Source organism: Aphelocoma coerulescens, chromosome 2 (genome assembly GCF_041296385.1).
Source record: "Aphelocoma coerulescens isolate FSJ_1873_10779 chromosome 2, UR_Acoe_1.0, whole genome shotgun sequence".
NCBI lineage: Eukaryota > Metazoa > Chordata > Aves > Passeriformes > Corvidae > Aphelocoma > Aphelocoma coerulescens.
This window is the reverse complement of record NC_091015.1, coordinates 69,305,771-69,331,747: the sequence shown is the minus strand read 5'-3', so window position 1 is coordinate 69,331,747 and position 25,977 is coordinate 69,305,771. Positions and strand designations below refer to the sequence as shown.

The following is a 25,977-nucleotide window of genomic DNA, read 5'->3' as shown; positions in this document are numbered from 1 at the left end:
AAAATAAAGGAATGTTTATTTTTTCTTCAGAAATACAAGTATGTAGTAATGCCTACAGTGTAAAGGACGTAATTCTATTCAAATCAACAGAGTGACTGTGGTGATTGCATTTAAGAAAAAAAGAAAGGAAGCAAATACTAAGTGTTCTTTTGATAGCTGATGTAATGATGGTGAAACTAGGTTTGTGTCTTTGTGTCCCTAGTTTCTTGGCCTACCTTTTTTTTTTTTTTTTTAATGTACTAGAATTTTTTCCTAGATGGGCAGAGTTACATAGTTCTGTGTTTAGACTGATGTTTGATGGTGGAGGCCAGTGAGTTCTCGCTAACTTTATTGACCATTTGTTCTTCATAAGTTGTGACATGGACTGTAGCATGTAGATGGACAGAAAGTAATCTAGTGCAAATTAATGTAATAAGTTTGCCCTCCTTTTCTTTGTAGCACAATGGCTGACAAATCGGCCAAACCAACAAACTCCCATGAGGGAGCTGCAGCAGGAGAAATAAGTGCTCTGGAAGAGGCCTTTAGAAAATTTGCCGTCCATGGTGATACAAGAGCCACAGGAAAAGAAATGCATGGGAAGAACTGGTCAAAGCTGTGTAAGGACTGTCATATCATAGATGGGAAGAATGTGACAACCACAGATGTTGACATTGTCTTCAGTAAAATCAAGTAAGTTCATTTTAGCCATAATTTCATTGCCCTCCCCCCACCATGTTTTGTAGACACCATATAAATTTACCTTCTGTTGCTTACAGATGTTGTGTGACACTCTTTGTCAAAATCAATCTCTTTGTTGTTCCTTTACAAAATTTTGTTGCTTGAAGATACAGCTTTCAGCTTCTGACCTGCTATCTTAAATTGACTTTGGTTTCACAGGTGTTATACTGTAAAAAGAGTTATAGTGTGATCAGGACAAATGAAGGCTATTCTAATAAACTGCAGTAGGTCCTGTCACTGTTTCCTGAAAGATAACTGAATGAAGTCAGGAAGATCTTGTCAAAGTTTGGCCTCAGAGGACTGAGGCTAAGGTGGGATACGTACTAAAAGTCAATATTCTAACAACAGTCATGATGTTAATCACAACACCAGCTCAGGTTCGAAGTGTAGGGCCATGCCAAACTGCTGGTGAATATGGCATGGTGACCCATGGCTGTGATGAATTAGGATTGTCTTGGTGGTCTGATCTTACTTTTGTGACCAGACTGGAGCTTTAGTGAAACTTTCTCCACAGTTGAAAACATAGGCAGGCTTAGAAACTTCTCAAATCTAAGAGAAGATATTAAAGGAAAGATGTTAACAAGGAATTAATCTGTTATGGCATATTTTGTATGAAGCCCCAAATAATTTTTTTAAATTTTGCTTTATGTGTAGAATTGGATTATTTTCACCTTTCCTATTCCCCTGATATGATAATCTTGTTTTTTTCTGCTTTTTATTACCACAGTAACTGTTTAAATTGTTTTCCATCTCATTGTGTTGAGAAACATTATTTTTAAAGGAGTCCCTTAATTGTACTTGTAGCTTGTAGGAACACTTTTTTGGCTTGTGCAGTCAACTGTTGTGGTGTTATGTTGGGAGAAGATGCAAGCTGCATTGCTTACAAGGTAATTGGAAAATCTTGCTACAAGCACTGACCCTTTAGACTGCATCAAAGTAGAGAAAGGCAGAGAAGTAAAAACCTTTAATCTTGAAACCTGTCCAGTGTGACATACATAGTTAGATTGACCTTACTTGATTGATTTCCTTGTTTTTTTGCTCCTTGGGGATCTTATCTAGATAAATGAAAACACTACATATGCACACTCCCACCCTCATGTCCTTGTATCAGTCCTACTTGTGTTTTCTTGAAAGTTGTGTTGATGGAGTTAGATATACCATCAGAGAACTGGCTTATTTGAAATGGATGTTTAGGCTGTGGGGTTTTGTTTCTTTCTTGATCTATGGTATTTTCAAATTTTCTTTGACTTTCATCAGCTTAAAATTTTATTATTTCCTGTAGATAAATACAATCTTAGTGCTACTTTTTCATATCAGTTTCTGGGCTCTTTAGTGATAGGACAATCCCATGATATGACATAAACACGTGTGCAGTGTTAGCAGATATAAAGAAGTATCACATTTGGTGATTGTTGGGGCAGAAGGAATCCAGTCCTGTTCCGCAGGAGTGAATTGTGAGGTGGCGGGTACCTGAGGCTCCCGGGGAATGTCAGCATATCCCCTTGCTGCTGTTGAGCACTCCCAGCTTGGGGGTTCTTGTCTTTGTCTCTGTTGGGGGAGAGCTAGCTCAGCAGTTCCTCAGACCTTGCTCCCATGACTGCTGTTAAGTGTTGTCATTTCTCTTGGAAGAGGCATGCCATCTTTTCCTCTATCCAGTTGTCCTGGTTTAACCCCAGCTAGCAGCCAAGCCCCACGCAGCCACTCATTCACTCCCCCATCAGCAGCACTGGGGAGAGAATTTAGAGTAAAAGCTGGAAACCTCATGGTTTGAGATGAAGACAGTTTAATAGGAAAAGCAAAAGCCATGCGCACAAGCAAAGCAAAACAATGAATTAATTCACTTCTTCCCATGGGCAGGTAGGTGTTCAGCCATCCCCAGGAGAGCAGGGCCCCAACACGTGTAACAAGTTGGGAACATGAACACCAAATGTCCCCGTCTTCCTCCTTCTTCCCCATACTTTATACACTGAGCATGATGTCCTGTGGTCTGGAATATCCCTCAGGTCAGCTGGGGTCACCTGTCCTGGCTGTGTCTCCTCCCAGCCTTCCAAGCACCCCCACATTCCTTGCCAGCATGGCAGTATGGAAAGCAGAAAAGGCCTTGGCTCAGTGCAAGTCCTGCTCAGCAATAACAAAAACATCTCTTAATTATCAACCTTGTGCTCAGCAGAAATCCAAAACAGCCCCATACCAGCCACTGTGAAGATAATGAACTCTACCCCAGCCAAAACCAGCTGCCAAATACCAAATAGTATTTAATAGCTTAGTAGTAACTGCATCAAATGCAAAAGTATCTTAGTTTTAATTGTTTATTAGCTTTTTGTTTGTTTCTCACCTGTACATGTACATATAACATGTATTTTATATATTCTTCTATTTTAAAATTATTTTATTTTTAAATTGTATTGCTTAAATGGCATATGGGACAACCCACAATAGCTGAGATTTGCTATCTTTATTAGGAGGATCTGTATTTTTCAAGTGTATGCTTTCAGTAGGTATACTTCCACATTTTCTTAACTGTTGGGGTTTTGTGGTTTTTTTACATTTTTATTCTTGAGTGCATGTGTCAGCAATTCTTTTTAGTCTAGATCACATTCATTTTACATACAGTATTTTAGGTTTTAAAAAGGAAAGATCTAATGGCTGTAGGAACTTGTGTTAGTAATATGGTTTAACTTAGGAGGGTTAAGCATAAGCTGAGTATACAGGAGTTCTCAAGCATGTTCAGACAGCTGTTTTTCCTTGCTTTCTCTTTTACTTCATATTTAACCCTAAGCTCAAGGATAATGATAGATTTGGTAGTGCATCAAAGCAGGCATGCTCACATAATAAACTCATTTTTATTTTACAAGCAACTTTTTCCAAGCAGAGCTTTACAGTTTTTTGAGAGACCAAGTTTTTCCCCCGTGTTAAATGTAAAACCTTAAACACTATAAAAGAATCTCCAACTCCCCCCAAAAGTGCAAAGTGCAGCTTCCATGCCTCAAAAAGAATTCTGCTTATGGTTGCAAGGAGGCTCTGTGCTTCACTCTTGGTTTTGGGCTCTTGAGCTAAAGTGTGTCTCATAAGATTACCCTCAGCCTGGGATTCTGATGGTGAGCCGCAGTGATGGTTCAATGGGATGGGGCTGGTGGATTTTAGCAGTTGTAGGCTAGCCAGGGAACACAACAAACATAAGAAAAAAGTGTTTGTCATTCTCAACTCCAGTTGCCATCTAGCACTGTGTTAGAATTTCCAAACATATTTTCTGTTGGTTCTGTTACTGGGAAGCCACTGTACTTAGCAGGGTTGTTTTCCAGCAAGCTATACTTAGAGTTTATGACAATGGCACATGTTGTTCAGACACTAGAAAATAATTAATCCAGTAGAAATGCTCTTTGGATTTATGAGTTACTATGTATAAAGCCCACATTTGTTGTCTTGCTAACTTTCCCAGGCTTCATTTATTATTCTGCTACAGATACTGGCAAAATAAGTAGGAACTAAACGTTGCTGATAAGGTAAAGTAACAAGGAAAATTAATAAGAGATATGTTTACCTAAGAGCTACTGAAAGATAATGTTCTATTCGCCGATTGGCAACTTTCTCTGCTCCAGGAGAGATTTTATCTCTGAAGTAATGAACATTTTTGTAGACTTAACATCCCCTCTCCACCTCTGCCAAACCATCTGAAAGTTTTAAATAGTCTGTGATACTTCTTCAAAGCTGGGACCCATGTGTCTGTCTTTCAGAGATTAGTTCATTTAAAGTTAAGTTTAATGTTGTTACAAAGGTTGAAGAAATTCCATTGAGCCTTTGTTACAAATAAGAAAATAAGTGCAGAATGCGTGAGGATGTCAGGTCAGACATAAACGTAGTTTGTCTGTTTATCTTGCATAAAAGTTCTACTGAAGGCCTTCTTGTGAGCACAGCATTTATATGTGCTTGAGGATAAGAAGAAGGAATAGTCTAATGCAAAGAATCTGCAGTAGTAGACATGAAAGAATTATTGCTATAATTGTGTTCTTTGGTAAGAAAATATGTAAATTGGGTGATTCCCCCCCCCCCCAATATTTTTGTTTAACAGTAATTTATAGGGTCCCACAAGTCCTTCCAATTTGGTGGATTGTAATATAAGTTTATGTTTTTTAAAATTGTCAGCTCAGAAAATACAAGAAATGAAGCAGCAAAGAATTTCACAATGGAATTACTTGACATGAAAAGCTAAAGCCTGCTTATGAGAGTAGCTGCATGTATGAATATTTATGATTTGCATCCCTAGAGAGCAAAGTAAAAACACCTGCATTTATGCCAAATATTTGGATTGTTCTAATACAGCTGGAATAGACTGCAGTTTCTATAATAAGTAGAAGAGTAAACTTTCCTAATTTTTTGGTTATCAGGCATGCAATAAAGCCATCTCTTAAAATGTCATTAACTTTCCATGCATCCTGTACCTGGAAGAGCAAAAGAAATTGTGAAGAGTGAATTACAAAGTTCTGCTATATCTTATGGGATGACATCTGTTAAAAAATGCAGCAAAGCCAACAGAAGTGTACATAACTGTAAATGTATTATGCAGTAAGCTTGCTTTTTTGTAGTTTCATGGTCAACACTTGAGATGTTGTACTCCTTTCTTTGTATGCTTTTTGGACTACATAAAACAGTAACACCGGTTGTAGGGTAAATTTTAATTTCAAAGCTAGCTTAAAGTTATATAAAAATCCCTTCTACTAACTGGTACCAGGAAAACTTTTTCTCTGTAAATGGCGAAAATGGAGCAACCTCTTCTCAGAAAAAATGGCTCGTATGATTGTTAAAAAAAAAAAGCCTGAAAATACTTCATGGGAAGTAATTTTTTTAACTGGTCCATAAATTCACTGCCATACTTGAAGACAAAGAAAAGTCACAGTCATGTTCCATGGGAATGGAAGGCTTCTTAATTACTGTATCTGAAGTATTTGTGACAGGACCAAAACTAGTACTCCAACTTTTTTTGTTATGATCTTTCCCTGTAGCTCAGGTTTCTGCAAAAATGTAGGGGTTTAATATAAATATCTTAGTAATACTAGATCATTCAAAGCATTAATTTTTCACATACTATCTGAACCTTATATAGATATCTTTCTTTTATATTTTTTTAATGAAAAGTGATAATGCAATCCCAGGCCTACTGAATTTAGAGACATACAATATGCAGACATGCAATAGCATTTGAAGATGGATGTTCTTCATGACAGTGGAAATTCCATGGGTATCTTTTCAGTAGCTGAAACACTTGCCTGCTTTCTGGAAAATTTCTTCGTTAACTGTTTCTTTTCTGGTACTCTTCTGGAGTTGCAAAAGTTTGTCAGCTGTGTGTTTTGTATTGTGCTTGCAGAGTGCAAGTATGGATTTAGTGAATCTTGCTGCCTTGGAGAAAGCAAGGTCATTGGTGACAGAGGGGAAGGGCACTGAAAGGTTCTGCACTTGGTGTGAAAAGTAACATGTGGCTGCATTCTTATTCCAGCAAGATGGGGAGACACAACAGTCTAAGAACTTCAGGATTTTTGTATTAAGGAAAGCAGAACACCCAAGAATAATAGATGCTACTGAGCTCTGATCAGCATTCCAGCGTGTTGCCTTAGGAACTCTAAATTTCTTTGTTTATTGGGGGTCAACAACTGCTCTGGGAAATTTGATATGTTAGCTATGCCATACACATACTCCACTTGTTGTATGTAGTTAACATGGTAATAGTAATAGCCCTGATATAAATACCTCTGCTCTTATTTTAGAAGTGTTACCACTGAGCACTGCAAGAATATGTTTTAAGCACTGCCATAAAACTGCTAATTCTATGACCCTATTAGATAGAAAAATAAAAATATTTCTGTTTACACTGGCATGTTACTATGGTTGCAAGCAGGCCTGGGTGACGTCAGCCCTTGGATCCGTTGTGAGCATTTATTTAGGTAGTCATCTCCATGGAAACATTTGTTTGTTTTGATGTTACTATGTGTTAAATTTTAAACAAATTTTTGCAGTTCTATACTGGATTGTTATTGAAGATGAGTTAAGCTACAGAAGCTTTGTAAATATACCTTACTCCCCACCCACTAAAATATTCTTGGTAAAAGATCAAGTGACAGAATAATTGTCTTCTGAAATTCCATTAGTAGTTCTTGATGTTGCTTTGACATGTTTTCTTGTTGCTGAGGAAGCCATGTATTATAAAGGCCAGAAAACTCTCCTCCATCTTTTTGAGAAAGGAAGGTTTTGTTCCCATGGAGAATATTCACAACACACTTTATTGTTCCCTGACTTTTGAGTGGACCCACCCGTGCTCTGTCCTTGCTGTCTTGCATGCTTGGCTGTTTAGCCTAATTCCCGCAGCCTGGATCAGTCAGGTCTCTGCAGGAGTGCTTCCACCTGAGAACAGCTGGGCCTTAATGCAGCAGTACTTCCCCATGGCTGCGAGACTTGAAATGGGTAATGTTTGCTCTGAGAAGCTGACAAGAAAACTCTTGGCAAGAATGAGTACATGCTTTCCTCATTTGTCAACTAATATAATTGTTGCCTTTTCTTTGTATTGAACAAGTATGATGCTTCTTGCTTTCTTATTGTTTTGAAAGGACTAGTACTTTGACATCTGAGCTTGTTCAAAACAAGTACCTATCCACGAGGTTTCTCTGAAGCAAATAGTCTTCAACAGAGATTTTTACTGAAGCCTCTCTTAAATTTTTGAAGTATGTAAATAGGTATGAAGTGGTCTTTATATATAAATGAAGCACACAGTAGTTGCAAGCTATGTTTTACATCCCTACTGGAGACATTCTTTTGATATTGACATAGAAAAGGATTTTTGTAATCCTACTTTATGCATGAAGTAGGCATAACAGTTAACTTTTGTACTTTGTCTGCATCAGGAAATACATTTTAAGTAGATATAGAACAATAAGCAAAGCAAAATCTGTACTGGTAAGTCTCAGACAAATTGTGAAGTTGTGTGTTTTTAGGTAGAAATGTAGGTAGGTTTCAACAGAAAGTGTTCTTTTTTGCCACATCTATATTTAAATTTAAATTAAGATCTAATTGCCTTTCTTGCCTAAAGGGCCAAATGTAATGTTGCCATTTGCACTTTATGCTTCAAAAGCTTTTTATTTAAAAAGACAAAACAGCTCTTCTCCCTCTTCTGCCAAGAGGCATAAATTCTAAAAGTAAAACAGTGATTGCATATGAGAAGGAAGATGGTTTTAAATTCACTTGCTGTAACACAGGCTTGTTTTATGCATGTATAATGGCTAAATTTTATACCCATATTGATGTTTGCTGATTAGGATTTTAAAAACACCATTTTTCATGAGCAGACATCACATGAAAACCTATAGGTACAGTGGTGAGTGATTCATTTCCCAGCTGATATGGAATGCTGCACGATGTCATACATGGTACTATATATAGCAGCTTACTTGGTATTTGCCACACTTTGTGGCATATTCCACTTGTGTGCTACAGGAACTTCTACTGGCTTAGAGGAGCAGTCGGTTGTTGTTTTGGTTTTTTTTTTTTTTTTGGCAGGTCAGCCTATTGTGCCATCATTTAAAACTACCTATTTTTCATTTATAAAAGCAGCTATGTGAAATCTGCCTTAGTTTTACTGACTAAATAAACTAAGTAACAAGCAAGTATTTTCCAGACTGTTAAATACCAATGTAGACTTTGATTTCCTGGATTGAAGTGGAAGATGATTAAGATGTAGAGGACAACAGCATTGTCTGCAGCAACCAGGTGATTGTAAAGTTTAAGATCCTGAGAGGAATGATCAAGATTAACAACAGAATTACAAGCCTGAACTTAAGAAGGGCAGATCTTGGCCTCTTCATCTTCTCTCTGGAAACTGCCCTGGAGAGTAGAAGTGCCCAGGAGAGCTGGTTGATCTTCAAGGCAGCTTCATCAGAGCACGAGAACATTTCATTCTCATGTGCAGGAAGTCGGGCAAGTGTGGCAGCAGGCTAGCAAGAATATACATGGAGCTTCTGACTGGGCTGGACCATGAGAAGGAGGTACACAAGAGATGGAAGCAGGGAGATTTGTGGGAGAAATACAGCCCATGCTTGAAGAAACAGAGAGAGGAAAGTTAAAGTTCAGGCCGATCTGCATAACCTCAGTCCCCAGGGAGGTTGTGAAGTAAATCCTTCTGGAAGTCCTTTCTCTACACACGAAGGACAAGAAGGTGATTTGGAGCAACCAGCATAGATTTGCCAAGGACGAGTTATGCCTGATTGACCTCATTGCTTGAGGTTAATCATTCACCTCTCGTGAAATGACTGACACTGTGGGTAAAGGGGTGTAGTTAGTATCCATTGATTATGGCAAGGACTTGACCCCAGTCATATCATCACCAAATTGTTGAGGTATGGGCTGGAGAGTGGGCCAGCAGTCTAGGAGGCAGCTCTGGAGGTGGTGGTGGTGTCCGTGTTGTGGTTTAACCTGAGCTGGAAAATAAGCCCCATGCAGCCACTCTGTTTCCTCCACCAGTGGGATGGGGAAGAGAATCAGAGGAGTGAGAAAACTCATGAGTTGAGTAAAGACAGTTCAATAGGAAAAGCAAAAACTGCTCACACAAGCAAAGCACACCAAGGAAGTCATTCATCTCTTCCCATGGGCAGGCAGGTGTTCAGCCGTCCCCAAAAAAGCAGGGCTCCATCATGCAGAGTAGTGACTTTAGAAGACCATCACTCTGAATATCCCCCACTTCCTCCTTCCCGAAGCTTCTATGCTGAGCATGATGCTGTATGGTATGGAATATACCATAGGTCAGTTGGGGTCAGCTGTCCTGCCTGTGTCCCTTCCCAGCTCCTTGCACACCCCCAACCTCCTCGCTGGAGGAGCAGTAGGAGAAGCAGAAAAGGCCTTGAAACTGTGTAAGTGCTGCTCAGCAATAACAAAAACATCTCTATGTTATCAACACTGTTTTCCACAAATCCAAACTACCACTTCATACTAGTCACTGTGAAGAAAATTAACTCTACTCCAGCCAAAACTAGCACAGATGGGAAACTTCTGAAGGTGAGGTGACAGCAGTCCTTGCAGTGAGTGTGAGTTGTGGCAGCAAGGAAGGGTAGCGACATCCTGGGCTGCGTGAGTCAGTGTGTGGTCAGCAGGTCTGGGGAGGTGATCCTTCCCTTCAGCGTGGGCTCCTGAGACTGTGTCTCAGTGCCCAGTCTGGGGCTCTCCTGTGTAGGAAAGAGATTGATACGCTGGAACAGGCCTGGTGCAGGGCCACCAGGATGGTCACAGGGCTGATTGTGGTACATGGTGACCTGTGGGATAAAAATAAATTTCTTTGTGCTCCTATATAGGCAGTAGAAATTAACTTCTTGTTCTGAAATTAGAGTGGAAATTTTATAGGGAAAAAGTATGTGTGTATGTATGTTGTTTACTCCTAAAATGTCGACATGACCTTGAAATCCCTCATCTCATAATTAATATGCTATATATGTTGCAATTAGTTACATTTAAAATGCCTGTGTGCATAAAACTACCAAAAATTTAGATGTGGTCTGCTTGAGATGTGATGTTTATGAATGGAAGTGTGCTCCATCTGATGTGGTTTTTATCTTTCTTCAATCTTTTTGTTTGTCTTTCCTTAAAAAAACAACAGTGGGTTGACTTGGGAGAGCCTACTTGATGTGTCCTTCCCATTATCTAGAAGCTGAGGAGGATTTTTTTACAACTGAATTGGAACAAGTCTCATTAAAGACTGGACATTAAATCCTCACCAGGATTAGTTAAAATTGTGTCACTTTCTGGCATTATTGAAGTGGAGTTGCTTATTGGGTTCTTTTCTGTGAGTGTGTCTGTGCACACACTAAACTAAAGGAACACGAACAAAATCCAAATTTTATTTGAAGCTTGATCGCTGTTTCTGACTTTGTGCAGACTTTAATGATTGTGCATGTATTCCCATGAATGCAAAAACCAAGTAAATACAATTTTGGTAGGGAGTTCTGGTACAATTTCCCCCCCAAAAAAGGGCAAACTTTCCCTTTGAAATTTTTTTTCCATGTTACAGTCATTTTTTGTTTCTCATTTTTACGAAGGTTGTGGATATTACCAGCAGACCAGTAATTTTCTAAACCTTGCTGAGACTGTGAATGTTGGTGCTGATTCTGCAGGCTCCCAGAACATTTTAATTCCATAAAGAAATCTCCATGGCAACTTTTTCTAGGAAGATGTGGTGTTAGATACTGAATTGTTATGGTTGAAGGAGCAGATGTAGGAAAGCACTCAGTTTCAGTGAGGAAAGCTGACTGCAGGTGACAGTGTAGCCAGGAGTGCTGTGGCTAAGATGTTGTAGCCTTGTGGTGAGGAGTAATGAGCAGCTCACCTACTGCCTGTCGCCATCCTTCTCGGCAGCGCACGCAGTCCCAGCACTGATTGCTGAAAAGACACAGTCAGTCCCTCAGGCAGGCAGGGACTGTTTCTGTGCTGTCTGGACATTTGTAATTCAGGAAAGAAAACCAACCAGAAAACCCTGCTGCAGGGTGTTGCATCATTAAGTTTCTGCCTAAGCTGTGGAACAGCTTTAAATCAAACCTGCATCTTTGTCAGTGGTGGCAAGCGGTAGAAAACATCTTCAGGCAAAGTTGTTTCAGTGGAGCCAAGAGTTCGTTGTGAAAGCAAGGGCACTCGGTGTCTGTTTTGAATGTGTGATATTCCTGAAGTCCAGTAGGTTTTCTCGGTGCTTTTCCTTCCCAGGAATTGGTTGTGGAGAGCCTTTTGGGAATGGTGCCATGCTGTGTGCAGAGCCGCCTGGCACAGAGTTCCCGCGAGCTTGCCAGGGGTGTGGTGCTGCAGAAGTGAGCCCCGTGCAGCTGCAAGTGCGTGGTGCTGCACTGCACTGCCCTGCTCGTGGAGCCCACTGCACTGTGCCAGGTGCAAAGCTTTTGTAGCATTTGCTTGGGATGAGAACTGTGAGCTTTTTAGAAGGGATGGTAATGTGTGCTGACAGATAATGAGGAACCCTACCTTGGCAGCACTGAATCGTCTTTCTTGTTCTTTGCCTCAACTTTGTTCTGGAAGGAAAAGTCCTGAAAGTGTGGGAAATCTTTCACCTAGTGGCACTAGGATGCTCAGAAAAGCAAAAAGTTTTCTAGAGTGCTCGTTTTCTAGGCAGAAACGTGAAGACTCTAAAGAAAAGAATAAGCCACCACCATCATCTGGTGAGCAGGAGCTAGTTCATCTGTTTGTCTCTGCTGGTACAGCAGAGCATTGTACTGCTTAGTGCCATTTGTGGTCATGGGCATCAGCAGCTGCAGAACACTGGTGATCTTTGGCACCAGGCTGTGACTCTCATGACTCATGACAGCACTTGCTTCATTGCCCAGATGTCTTGGATCTTTAGTATATGCTCTTCAGTTGCATATATTGTTTAAAAGTGCAAATAAGCTAACAATTAGTTATTGTACTCTCAATATGACATTTCTAATGGTATGTAAAAGATGCAGCTGATAGCTTTTATATCATTATAATTGTGTACAAGGTAAGTTGTTTTTCTTTCAGTTAACAACAGATAATACAGTGCTACTGTAACGCAGTAGTAGTTCATTACAGCAGTATGAGAAAACAAAATGGGTCTGTGCTTATGGTCTGGAATCTGTCTCAGTTATACAGGATTTCCAGATATACTCATTACAATTCCCAGTGCAGTACCAGTTAACCATGGATTTAGCTGCTTTGTGTTATTTGAGGTGTTTGTTACTCATTGTGGGGTGGTGTTTGTTAAACTTCTGAATGGAACTGATCGTGCTGAGAATGGAGGGTTTATGTGACCCAGACCGGTGTGGGAGTAATATGAGAAGCTACTGATGAGAGGATCATGGAGTAGAGGGTGGGCAGTTCTTACTCATCATCATATGGAGTCTGTATTTCACAAAAAGGTGTTGTGTGTTTGCTTCTGCTAGAACAAGCCTCTGTGGTATGGGCTGCCTTAAAAGTGATGACTGCAGTATTTACCATCAGCTCTCCCGTCACTTCCTGTGCACAGCAGCTACTGCTGCTGCACACTAAGAGAGTTCATGTCACTAGGGGAATACAAGAAGCCCTATTTTGATACTCCTTGTGGGCTCTCTTCCTGTGTTGCAATTTGAAACAGGTAGTAAGCAACCTTTCTTCCAAATTTAGGCTGTTTACATTTTCTTCCTGTCATGGATGCTGTAAGAAAATAGATGCCTGGGGCATTTGTAATCCAAGTGGAGATGAGCATGTGTCAGACTGTTCTCATTTAGCATGGTGCCAATGGAAGGTTTTGTAGGTTTCTAAGCAGTATGCATTGATAAGTGTTTTCAGCTCTACATGAGGGTTTCTAGGGAGGATGTTTTATTTGGGTTTTTTGGCACCTTTTTGTTTTCAGCAAAAAAATTTAACAGGTGAGCTGGTATTCTTAAAAGAGCCTATAAATAGGAAAAATAAGAAAAAGGGAATAATTTGGCATTTATAGGTTCTGCCTTTTTTTAGTCTAAAGAGATTTGTAGGTTGAGACATAGGTTTCAAATCTAATAGAACAATATGAGAAGGTACTGAAAGGTAGTTGCAGTAAAAGAAAATATATACCTCATATGGTAACTGATAGCCACTCTATTAGGTGATTGTCCTATGTATATCCAGAAATAAAGAATTTTAATTCTAGATGTCAGATGAAAATGGTAGTGAACTGAATGTCTGAGATTTGAGTTCAGGACATTTTTAATACTAATAGTTAGAGTTAATGAATGGTGTGAATGCAAATCTAAAATTAATGACTATATTCTGATTGAATGTTTCTTGTTCCCAGTAAGTCCTGGTACTAGTTTAAAAAGAACAATGAAGAGTATTCAGTTTAGTAGATCCTTGAGAGAGCCAGTGCATTTGCCATGTGTTTCAGCAGTTCATCCTTTATTAAAAATACATAAATAGCATGACTTTTTTTTTACAAGACTTTGTTGTAAAACCAAATAGAAATTATTTCCTTACCTTTACAGAAAAGATGGAACTGTGCTGTCTTCTTCCAGACAGGTTGCTTTGTTTTCATCACTTAGCTCAGATGAGAGTAATGGGAGAGCTTTACATTATGCTAAAGTGAATGTCATGGCTGGGAAATCTCTTGAACTAAAATGCAGAGAACTAGCTTGATTTTTTTTTCCCCCAAGACAAAAGACTGTGGCCTATTGGGACTCCTCTAACCAGATGGAGAAAGCTATAGAGAGGGTACTAGGCAGTTAAGTAAGCTGCTTGGTTTTCCTATTTCTGTACTGAATAGGATGAACTCTGTGTGATGATTAAACATTCTGGTTTTGAGTTTGACCTGCAAATCCAGCTGCCTGCAGCTTCAGTCAACATTGGCCATTTTGAACAATTTTGATAATTCCTTTCCTGATAGTTTTGTGTTCTTTGCCTAACAATACAGTATCTCATCCATGCTTGAAGATGTTCCTTTTATTTCCCTTTTAGATGCTATACTGTGTCACCCAGTCATTGTCTTTGAGTACTAATCTGTGAAAGCCATAGTCCAGGTGGACAGTGAAGTGATGGTAACCTGTGGTAAACAGGAGAGCTGTAAAAGAGCAGTCAGACTTAAGGACTACCCTTAGAGAACTGGACTTCTTTAATGTTGGGGCACTGACTTGATGTTATCAAACACAACATTTGCTCTTTTTGGAGGTTGTTCAACTCCATTTGTCAAGGCTTTGAGATAAAGGTGACAAGACATACTTTCTGACCAGTTACCCAAATAACTTAGGCCAAGTGTTGATTAGATTCCTATATGTGCTTGCCCCAGGTGTGATCTCTTAATCTTAGAGGAAGTCATTTGCTGAAGAGCACAGCTTCTGCAACATACATAGTGGTTTTTAAAGGAGTTACATTATTGACTAACCTCTCAACGGCATTATTAATTGTCATGTGCTGTTGTTTAAGAAAATGAAGCATAGAGTGTACCTGATTTGCATGTACTCAGAAGATTTCTGGCTAGAATTTCTGCTTGTCATCTTTGTTGAGCTCCATTTGAAAACCTGGAGGGTTTTTTGAGGTTTGAAGTGTGAGAGAATTTGGCTTCTAATGCCTCTAAAGGGGTGGACATCCTATAAGTGCTGTGGAGTAGAAAGGCATAAACACATATAGTAGTTTTTGTAGCTGCGATCTCAGGGCTTTGTTGGTGTGTAGGTATAGGGTACTCTGTAGGTGTAGGATAAGATGTTCAGGAGTGAATAAAGCTTGCTTTGGTTGTGTTCTGCCCTGTCAAACTTTGCTAAGTGATTGAAGGAGAGCATTAGCCTGAAACATTTGCTGTTGAATTCCTACTGACTTTGTTGTCCTTACTATGAGACATTAAATAACCATAAATACATTCATCAAGTACTTAAGTTAGTTTAAATTGACTACTTGGTATAAACATTCTTAATGTAGAAGTTCTGTAATAAAAATGACCAATATGTAACCCTGCAAAGATGTTTGTCAATGGTGTGTTTTGGGAGGTTTCAGAGTAGACCTGCACAGGCTGGTATATGCAACACAAAACAGAGCTGAACTGTGTATATATACATGGCATTGTGTTAATCTGTTGGTTTCGTACCATCCTATTTTCTTGCAAGAACCAGTTTGCAGTTGTGCTTTATAGGTTGTGAGGATATACTTGACTTGCTTACGAACAGCAACTACCCTATTGGCACTGCTGGTGGAGGGTGAGACCCCATATGTTGAGTTAGATCCCCTGGAAATTCGTCATTGGTCCTCATTCCGAAGATTTTGTACCACAGATAAGTTAGTATATACCTGGAAAGTAAGACAGTTTTCTGACATTCATTGGAATAAGAGCACAGAAGTCTAATACTAGTTGCACCATTAAATGCCCACTATTTAGAAAACTTGCCCTTCTATATAAAACATTGTGCGAATAGATACATTAAATATTCTTCCACCAACATGCCAGTGGATGACAGTTTGGAGCAATACTTTGTTGCTTCTGCTGGTGAAATCAGAGGCTTTGAAGAAAGTTTCAGAATTGATATAGTAATCCAAGAAAAATGGATGTGAAGTCACATTTTCTGAATGTAAGTAACTGAGAGCTGCTGGAGATTGCTGGTGTAAGAATATACTGATGTTTGTAGATGAACAGAAAGTACCCTTTTGTACATAGCAAAAATCAAGAGGGCAGCGCATCTTACCCAGCACTGGCTTGATACCTTCCTTCAGTAGCTGTTGGTCTAAATAAGTCACAATTTTCCAAAAGCTTGCTCTTCTATAGTCTCCTCTCTGCTTTCACGATTAATTCCAACATCCTGGAGTTTTCCCAATCGTTCCTATCATTTTGGTTTGTGATGATGATGTCTGCAACTATGTGGGTAAACCTCCATTTATTGTGAACTTTTGCATGTTTTGAATAGAGAAGTGTGATGTAAATGAGAGAATATCTGTATTGGTATCAACCGTCATAATTTTCTGCCTTTCTTTTGCATTGGTTTCAAATGCACATGAGTCAGCACTGTAAAGATCTTATATAGATCTTATATATATAGATCTTTAATCCAGGGGAGGTGATAGATCCCCATAGAGAATTTGGTCACTCTGTTTATAGCTTTCACAAAGTGCCAAGGCATTATTGGCATGGACTGTTCTACAGATTCTGTGGCACAACTGAGTGTTCCATCTGGAAAATGTGTTCCCTGCTTTGGATGCAGAGAGAGAGGATAAGTCTCTCTCATCCAAGGAATCAAAATGGCTTCTTTCTGAAGCTGAATGTAGCTTTATTGTAACTATTTGTTTGGCAGGCTTTCTCTTTCTCTAGAGTTGTTTTTTTTTTGTCAGGAGATGGATAAAACTCTGTGCTTTGCAAAATCTGTATTTTTTTCTCTTCAATCAGTGCTTTGCCTATGTTGAATTATTTAGGTCTCTGAGCTCACAGGTGTGCCTTTATTACTTGTGAGGTATGTTTGGGCTTCCTACAGTTGTTCTTGGTTTTGATTAGTAGGGGGATCTTCATTCAGATTGAGGGTTGCATTGTCAATTGCAGCAACCTTGTGTTGAGATGGAAAATGCCTGGAGATGGCTCTTGAGGTATACAAGATAAGTGGTCAGATGCATTACCTATTTTTTCCTTAAGCTGTGCAAGGGTAGATGTCTGTCTCCACAAGATCTGGTAAGGAGAAATGATAAAGGCATAGCAGAGGAACTTACTAAAGAATATTCTCTGCATTGGCAATGGCAGACATATGGAATTGGCTTTAGACTTGTGGATCTGTAGAAGAAACGAGGTGCTCTCATGTGCAAGTGTTACATGGGTTTTGCTGCTCTATAATTTAGCCTTAATATTGCCCATCTGCACTTTTTAAAAATAATACTGCTCTCTTCAAGAGGATACCTCTTCAAATACTCTCCTACTCTCATTTTTAAACTGATTGGGAGACTGTTTTGGCCATAGTCTACCTATTCTTCTGTCTTGCTTTTTGTTTTGTAAAATGAGAATGCTGCCAGTGCAGACAATTGCATCTCTAACTGCTGTTTCAGAAGACATGAAGATAAGAAGGACATGGGGAGCAGGACATAATTGTGGATGTTGTAGGTTTAACAAAGAGTGAAATCTCCTTTGCAAGAAACAGACATAGAATGGGAAATTCTCCAAGATTGGGGACTGTATATTTAGAGCTTTGCTGTGACAATCCAATTTTCCCTTTCATATGGGAAGGCAATCTTCCAGTAGGGGAGAAGTACGCAGTTTCTTCATTATTTCTATTATATTTCTTGTTTTCTTTGAAAGGGAAAATCTCTGTGCATATCTGCAGTCTGGATTCTCCTTTCTTGAAGGTCATGATTTGGTCCTTGGCTTTTGGTTATGGCAAACAGTTTTGTGGCTTTCTCTGCATGTGACCTATGGATATGGACTAACACTGTAGTTAGTTTCTCTTTTTTCACTTGGTGTGTCATTCTTGGTTTCACACCTTTCTATCTCCAACCATGGTCCATGACTCTTACAGACTGAGATCGTGCTGGCATCCGTTAACGCCAGCTGTCTATTTTTAATGCTGTCACCTTCTCATATTGCCAGGAAAAAATGTTAGCAGATACACATCTGTGTTTTCTCCCTGTCATCAGAATCACTGGAACAACCTCTCCCACAAACACACACTTTTTCACTTAGAGAGTTCGCTATCACTGAGCTGTCACTGGGTTCAGAAATTGCCTTTGTGGTTAGATGTGATTTGACATGGAAAACAATCCAGCTCTGTAAAATCCTTTGAAAAACTGGAATGTTGCTGTTGTAAAACCATCTGACAATGATACTTTCTTATTGAGACAATCTGATAAAACTTTTGGTTTTAAATTCTGTGTATTAAACTCTAAAGGAAAATTCCACCTTGAACTTCTGCTCTGGATCCATAGTAGCATTTTAGTAAGCAATGAGTTGCTTACTGCTGAGCTTGTCTGCTGAGCTGGCTGCAGTTCCCAAATAGATCAAGCTGTGTTGCTAATGTTTAAATTATGTTTCAGAAATAACTATGCAAAGCTATTTTTGAAAAATATGTATAGTATTTCTTATGTATAGTATTAAATGGTATTGTACTTTTCTCACAAAAAAACTCACTGAAAGCCAGTCTGCAACTGGAAATATTTACTTGGAAGGTTGGGCGGTATGTCCTGGAGCTGGGTACCTCAGCTATCAGACTGCGCTTTCTGAATTTCTTGGCCAAGAAACACAAGTAAACTTGCTGTATGCTGGCACAGTATGGTGGTTAACAAACAGCTGCCATGCCTGAACAGTAGAGTGAATATGCTCTATGTGAATTCAAGGTTGTGTTATTCATCCCTTTTCCTTCATTTTTCTTGTCATCAGCCAGGGACCTCTTTTCTTTGTATTGACCAGTGTAATTTCTGAATTAGGATGGGAGTTTTGTCAGAGGCCTCACTGAAACAGTGATCCAGACATCTTTCTCCATAAGAACAAGCCATAAAATGTTCAAATTGTACTTGTGGTTTTACTTGAGCTTCACAGTGATTTAAAAACTTGTCCCCGCAATACTCACCCTTTGCCTTGCCACCATTTTGCATTGTACTTTGCATGCTGCTCTGATGTGGGTTGGTTCAGTGTAGGAAAAATGGCTAAGAATTTTGGTAGTTATTCCTGTCTGGAAATTAAAAATCCCTCATAATATTAGACATTGTAAGGATACACAGCTAGGCTTTTTGCTGAAGCATCACAAAATCTGAGGAGGAAAATAAGAAAGAAATCCCAGGAAAGTTAGTAGCACATAAAATTAGGGTTTTTGTTTTAATGTAATTTTAAGGAAAAACTGAGAGGAGAAAAAATTTTGGGTAGTATGTTGCTAGAAAGAAGCTTGGATGCTTACTGTTGTTCCATAATAAAGAGTTGGCTTCATTTATTATTCTGTCTGTTGTGCAATGGTTTACTTTCAAAGTCCAATTCAGTTCTTAATGAAAGCATAATTTAAGCTCTAATATCTTGAGACTTAAGGTGTTACTATGTCCAGTCCTATTTAATAATGCCATTGTTCTTTATCCCCTTGACTTTGAATTTTCTTTAAATTGAGTTGGATGTCATACCATATAACCATTCAATATCTAGTTCTTAGATATGAAGCTTTTCTGTTCTGGGTCTCATTAATAAAACCAGCACTGTCTTATGCAACTCTGTTTTCTATTGTGAAAGTTCTGCTTTTTATTCCCCTGTCAAATGTCATGTCCTGTCCTTGGTTAACTGATCTCATGAAAAAAGGTAATGTCTTCCCTGAATGTCAACTCAGTCAAAATATTGATGCTGTATGTAGAGAGAAAGCAGTAAGGTTACCAATAGCCTGAGGGTGCTAACATGAAAGTTCATTAGGTTGTGTCTCTTTTCCTATCTCTGAGTGTCAAGTATTTATATAAATTCAGGTTAGTAATACAAATGAAGTCCTGAAAAATAGCTAGTAATCTGAAAGCTGTCCTTGAGAATCTTTTTCTGGTCATACTTATAAACAATTTTGTATAGCTTCTCTGGATTAACTGCTTGGGATCAAATGCATGCGCTTGTGCTTAGAGGATGTTTGGCCATGCAGCATTGACCTTACTCTTGGTCATGGCTTGTCACAATGTTCTAGTTTTCTTTTAACAGTGTTTGTGTTGGATGTTGTTTCATTGTACTTTGATTGGTCTCATTTTTAACCAAATATTTGAACACTTAAGTGTGAAATCAAGAGAGAAAATCAAAATAAACCCAAATCCTGTCCTGGGTTGTTTGTTTGTTTGTTTTTTGTGGGTTTTTTTTTGTTTGGTTTTTGGGTTTGTTTTTTTTTGTTGTTGTTGTTCTGGGACATGAATGAGACATGTCAGCTCACATGGGATTGCTGCCGAGCTGTAGGAGGATGCCTTATCTGTTTATCCTACTTTTCTTTCCCTGGGTTATCAGGCAGTGTGTTTATGTGCACTTCTTTAACTGGTGGAAAAAGTACAGGTGATGTTGGTTCTTCGCCCTCTCCTCTCAGCTGTTATGCCTTTGCCCTAAGCCCCTGCACTTCAACAGCAGAAAGAGCTTTTGAAACTGCAGTGGTTCTATCAGCTTTTTCAGCTCTCTGAAGATAAAATGGTAAGTAGTATTATATGAAAATAGCTTCTTACCACTAGGTTGTGTGGTGAGCTGAGCCTGGGGAAGACTGACAGACGAAGTGATTGGCTGTTAAGACTGTTCTTAACTGCATTAATTTATTTTGTTTGAGGCTGACTTAATGAGCACTATGAGATCATCCTCTTGGATTTTTGTATTTTGGATGTGCTCAGCAGTGTCTCTGGCAGCTGTGCACTGTATTGGGTTATTACACTGTGCTTAGTTTCTGCTCCCTTTCCCTATGGTCTGTGTGTATGCCTAGCCTAGTGCATATCATTAAGATGACAAGAACCAAAGAGAACAGCAAATAAATTGAGCCTTCTAGAGAAGAAACCAGCATATATGCCAGAAGCCTGATTTTGAGGCATTGTCTTTCTGCTTCAGCACTAGTTTGTCCCCTACCATATGTCGAAGACCTATCTGCTGCCTTCTTTTTAAATTGCTCCTAATTTCCTACATCTTTCTGTACTTTGGCTAATATTCGTGCAAGTTTCACTCACCCCTGCCATATCCTTTAATGTCTTAACTTCCACCCAAATTGTGCTGTCAAGTGGTATCAGTCCTTCATGCACCCAAGGGATAGATTTCTATGTTACTGAACAACATTATCTGCAAGTTTTATGTCATTTATTGGATTCTTTCACAGGAGTAGACAGCATTCCAAGGAGTGATAAGATTATTGTCTTTTATCTGTTGTGTGTATACAGTTTTTACATGCTTTGTGTGGGGTCCACAGGATTGACAACCAGAAGATGGATGATCTCTCTTCTGTAACAAAGAAAAGCTGAAGTACTCTGAGACTACTTGGTAGCACGTTTCTCTTTCCAAACTCTGGTCCATGCCTGTCATGCCAGATACACTTGCAAACTCCTTTGATGTAAGTTGGGGCATGTGCTTTCTTCAGGCTTCACAGAGGTTTCCTAATACTGCTTTTTATCAGTAGCTAACCATTAAATGAATCTTCATTATTAAATATTCAAATGTAACATTATTTTTGTTCTCTTAAACTGAAAAAAAACTCAAACAAATGTGAAATAATTGGATTCTGCTACTCTCTTTAATCTAATTTAATCTTTTAATCTAAGCCGTATATAACTATCAGACCTGCTGTCTGCTTGGACTTTCTCTTTTCCTCATCCTCTGTAAATCCCCCTAAATCTCTTCAACCCCTTTAACTCATTTTGGGATTTGCTTTCTTTTGGAAGCTTTTACTTATTAATGTTTTTGCCAAATCATATTCTTTCTCCAGTCCCCCTTCGTTCCCTTCCCAGTACTATTTTATCTGATAGGGTCATAGCTGTTGGGCTTGTCTTTTTTTAAATTTCAGGTTTTATTTTAAAGGAAATGAATTTTCACCATGAGTGAAGTACATAGGATAGAAAAAAAGTCAAGAGGAGAGAAGTGTTAGCTCAAGTCTCAGGAAATAGTTTTCATAAGAGAAGCCTAAAATATTTAAGTTGCAGTGAGGTCTAATAAAGGTATCAACTGCTGGTTTAGTGAGCCATTGATGTCCTCTTGCTTCAGATTTTCATAGTGTAGCAGCTGTCCCAGTTTTGGATACTTAGAATAAACTGGGCATATGCTGCTTTACCCTTGCTCATTAATGAGACAAAAGCACGTGGAAGAAAAACTGGCCATTCCAGGTTCAGTTTCTGAGTGAATGATCTGAGGTGTTCTGCCCTCGTGGCCCACTCCCAGAGAGGTTTCTGTAAGTCATGACTATTTGCAGTGATACAGTGAGAATTTTGAACTGCATTTCCCATTGTGCTTGCCTTGTTTTTCTTTCTTGAAAAACTGATAATGGCATTCCCCTGTGGTCATGGTAAATGAAGCCGTCTAGTCCAGCTCCTGTAGTGTGACTTGGCTGAGATGCTGTCTATCTTAGAGAGACTAATTGTGAAGGTCATCTGGATGTCTTCGTTGTCAGTTGTACTCTTCCCCTCAGAAGAATCCGCTTGTGGTAAATAGCCCTGCATTCAAAAGTGACCACTATTTCAGCTGAAGATCTGTTGTAGCTTCCTCCTAGGATGATTTTTTTGAAGATATCTTCTATGCCTCTTTCCTCACAATTTGCCAAATTACTCCTGCTTGAACCAACACACAGATGTCTAATTTCAGTATCCCAGTTCTACCCATTAATTGGGCAGAAGTCTGATGTGAGGGGATATCCGAAGTTTTGTTACCTTAATTTTGTTTTTTTAACCACGTCTCTTCAGAGCTGTTAGTGCAGTGCAAATACCCTGACAGTATTAAAGTAGCTTTCTTCGTTTGCTCATCTGTCTTCAGCTGTATTTGTAAAATTTACACACAAGCCTGTGCTTTGGGTTAATCATACATTGTTCAGTTTAATCCAAGAAAATGTTCTCTTTTTCATTTTTAAGTTTTTTTTTGCACTATATATCTAACAGGTTTTTTATTTTATTCTTGACTGATATGTAGCAAAAACCAGACCTTCACAGGATATCTTAAATACTCCATTAGATTGCAAGGTTCTACCAGCCTGGTTAGCTACTTAGGGACCTACCTTTAGTTCAGGGCTTCTTGGCTATGAATTATCATGCTGATAGCCAGCAAAAATTCAGAGCTGTGTAAGAGAGGAGAAAGTGAAAATTGTAAACCACAAACAGAAATAAATAAACCACCAGCACTGCAGCATAATCTGCTTCTTGGTTAAACAGCCTTGGACTTTGTGATTATAGTGTTACAGCAGACATTTTTTGAAAAAAATACATCTGTTAGATGAGTGTTGTATTTTGCAGAGACCAGTACAAACCTATTTTGCTTCAAGGAATTTGAATTTGTCTGTGGGACCTTATGATTGTCAAAGTGTACAGTACAAATACCACTAGCAATTGTTATTGACATACATTATGTTTATAGACCGTATCATGAAGATTTGGTGTTTTTACAAGAAGCAGGTAAGAGAAAGTATCTGTTCTACTAAACAAAGAGGGGTGAATGCTCTGGGCTGTAACAGTAATAATAATAAAGTTGCTGCTGTAAAGTAGTAAGTAAGAAAAATCTTTGTGTGAAAATCAGTAAGTTTCAGCTGTAGTGAGTTTTTAGTATGGCTTGTTAAGATAAAAGAGAAACAGCTGAAGTTTGAAGTCAGGGCTGAATATTATTATGAAATACGCCTTTGGTTACCCCTTAGGATGAAATGCCTGACTAATGGTCTTGTTCTCAGTGATGATGCCTTTATATCATTAATTTGAATAATTTTCAATGATTACTTCTGATAATTTAGAAATGTTTAATATTGGTTAGCAGTTGCCTATGTAGATGTTGGAGCAATAGTGGCAAATCAGAAATAGCCTGATCAGTCTTATTGTGCCAGTAAGTCAGAAACTGTGATAAATAAGCTGCTCCTGCATTCTCTTGCCAGCCTGGTCCTTCATTCTGTTTTCTGAATGAATGAGACTGCCTTGGTAAGGGAATAAATACAGGAAGTACTCAAAGTCCTGTTCTGCTTTACAAGAAAAGATGCTGTTGAGTTTTACTTGACTGCTCAGTTGATCAAGACACCCAAGTCCCTGGTGAATTTAGAATAAATAAACCTTACAAACAAAACTCCTTCTGTTAGAGTTTATGGAAAAACATTTGTTGGGCTCCCACCTCTAGTTATGGTGTTTTTAGAGCCTTGTCATCCACTCACAAAGGTCTAAGGAGTATAGTAGGTCTGACAATTTCCACGGCAAAACAGTCCTGATTATTGTATCCTGCCGTAATCCTCCCTGGCATGCTGACAAAAATAGAAGCTTCTCTCAGTAATTCTACATCTTCCTTCCTATCTTCAATGTAAGAAAATAGAAAAACATCCTATTGTAATGGGAGTTTGGGATGACTTTGGGTAGCTTGGAGATTACATCAGGACCTATTAAGTTGTAGACTTTGTTGTATTAGTACTGAGCTGTTTTAGTGCTTTGGAGATGAAGGTCTCTAATACTAGCCAAGAATTTTGTGTATTGGGTGTGTGGAGTGTAATTGTGTAGCTTTTCAGCTGAAGTTGTAGACAACTGTTAATCCAAGTAGTATTCAAGTATCCATTTGCAGCAGTACACTTTCACACTTAGGAATTCAAGGCACTGTTAGTAGTAATATTTGCAAATGAAAACTGCATCACTTGCTGTTCCAATCTACTTTGGGTCAATGTTTGATACTTTGCACTTTGTTTACTGTGCTAATGTCTAGACACAGAACTGATGCTTTTGTATAGGTGAGCTTGGGCTCCCAAGAGCAAACTGAGGATTTCAAACTTCAGAATCTCCCAATATGTAGTGACCACATGTGGAGAGACTTATCAAGGAAGGGGAAGTGATGGGAAGCTTCCTAAAATTCTTCTGAGTATGTTCATTCTGTTCCCAAATGTAGGCATAGATACAGGAGGCTGTCATTAGTGTGCCATGAGCACAGTTTCCACCACTGAAGGATGATGCATTAGAGTAATTCTGTTTATTGTAAGAAGCAGAGCTTAAAATAGAATGGTATGTAAGACTGTATCCTTTCTAAACATAAAAGTTTCTTTGTGTCATAATGAAGTATAGGGCTTTAAAATATTTTAGTATTAATGTCCCTCATATATTTTGTTCTTTTCATTGAAGTGGCCAACCTTATGACACCTAGCTTTGTAAAAACCTTTTTTCCCTCCTTCCTTCCCTTGTTTGTTGCTATTTTCCATTTTGTTTTACTTTCTGGTCAGTTTTAATTTTCATTCTAATGTCTGATCTTTTAGGGTTTTTTTTTTTCAATGTACAGTTTTTTTCTCTTGTTTCTATACTAACTCTCTGGAATGCTAAACCTAAGAGATGAGTGTTAAGAGCTGAGCGATCACCCTTGGCATACTTAATTGTAGACAAGTTGTTTGAACTTGTAACACTTGGAAAATGGAAGTGAATATATTTGTTTTGCTATTCCCATGGAAACGAGGTATTTATAATGAGCTTCTAAAAAAAGTTACAAATATAGACAAAGAAGCTGATTCTTTGTAGCAGTTACTTAATAGAAAGGAGGTAATTTATTTGGGGGGTTATGGGTTGGGGTTTTTTTCTTCAGTTCATGAGGTCCGAAAAGCTGAATGTGAACAGGTGAAAATTAACTGGGGACAGCCTTGTGTGTTATGCAGTGTTCATAGGATTATAATTTTTCATACAATAGTTTGAGTTGGAGGGAGCCTTTTACAGATCGTCTAGGTGAACACCACCACCTCGCCCTTCCCCCAGTGAGCAGGGACATACTGCATGAGATCAGGTTGCTTGTAGCCCCATCCAACCTGACCAGTGATGGGCCATCTACCATTTCTCTGGACAACCTCTCCCAGTGTTTCACCACCCTCCTGAAAATGTCTTCTTTATATCTAGTGTGACTCTACCCTATTTTAGTTTACAGCCATTACCTTGTCATATCACAACAGCTCTGCTAAAAAGCCTGCCCCCATCCTTTCTTGTAAGCCCCCTAAAAGCCGCAGTAAGGTCTCCTGGAGCCATGTCTCCACCAGATTGAAGAACCCCAATTCTCCCAACTTTTCTTCATGGCAGAGGTGTTCCTTCTATCTGGTCAACTCTGTGGCCCTCCTCTGGACTTGCTCCAACAGGTCAATGTTCTTCCTGTGCTGGGGACCCCAGAGCTGGATGCAGTGTTCCAGGTGGGCTCTCACCAGAACAGAG

At 39.0% G+C, this 25,977-nt stretch overlaps 1 protein-coding gene across 2 annotated transcripts in view; it reads left to right on the top strand.

The window, feature by feature from the left end:
• Positions 1–25,977, top strand: part of TPPP (tubulin polymerization promoting protein) — a 74,667-nt gene that overhangs the window by 13,293 nt on the left and 35,397 nt on the right. For both annotated transcript variants that reach the window (XM_069007915.1, XM_069007914.1), the window contains exon 2: positions 439–669. In XM_069007915.1, the coding sequence (XP_068864016.1) occupies positions 443–669 (227 nt within the window). In that variant the 5' untranslated portion in view covers positions 439–442. The remainder of the gene's footprint in view (positions 1–438; positions 670–25,977) is intronic.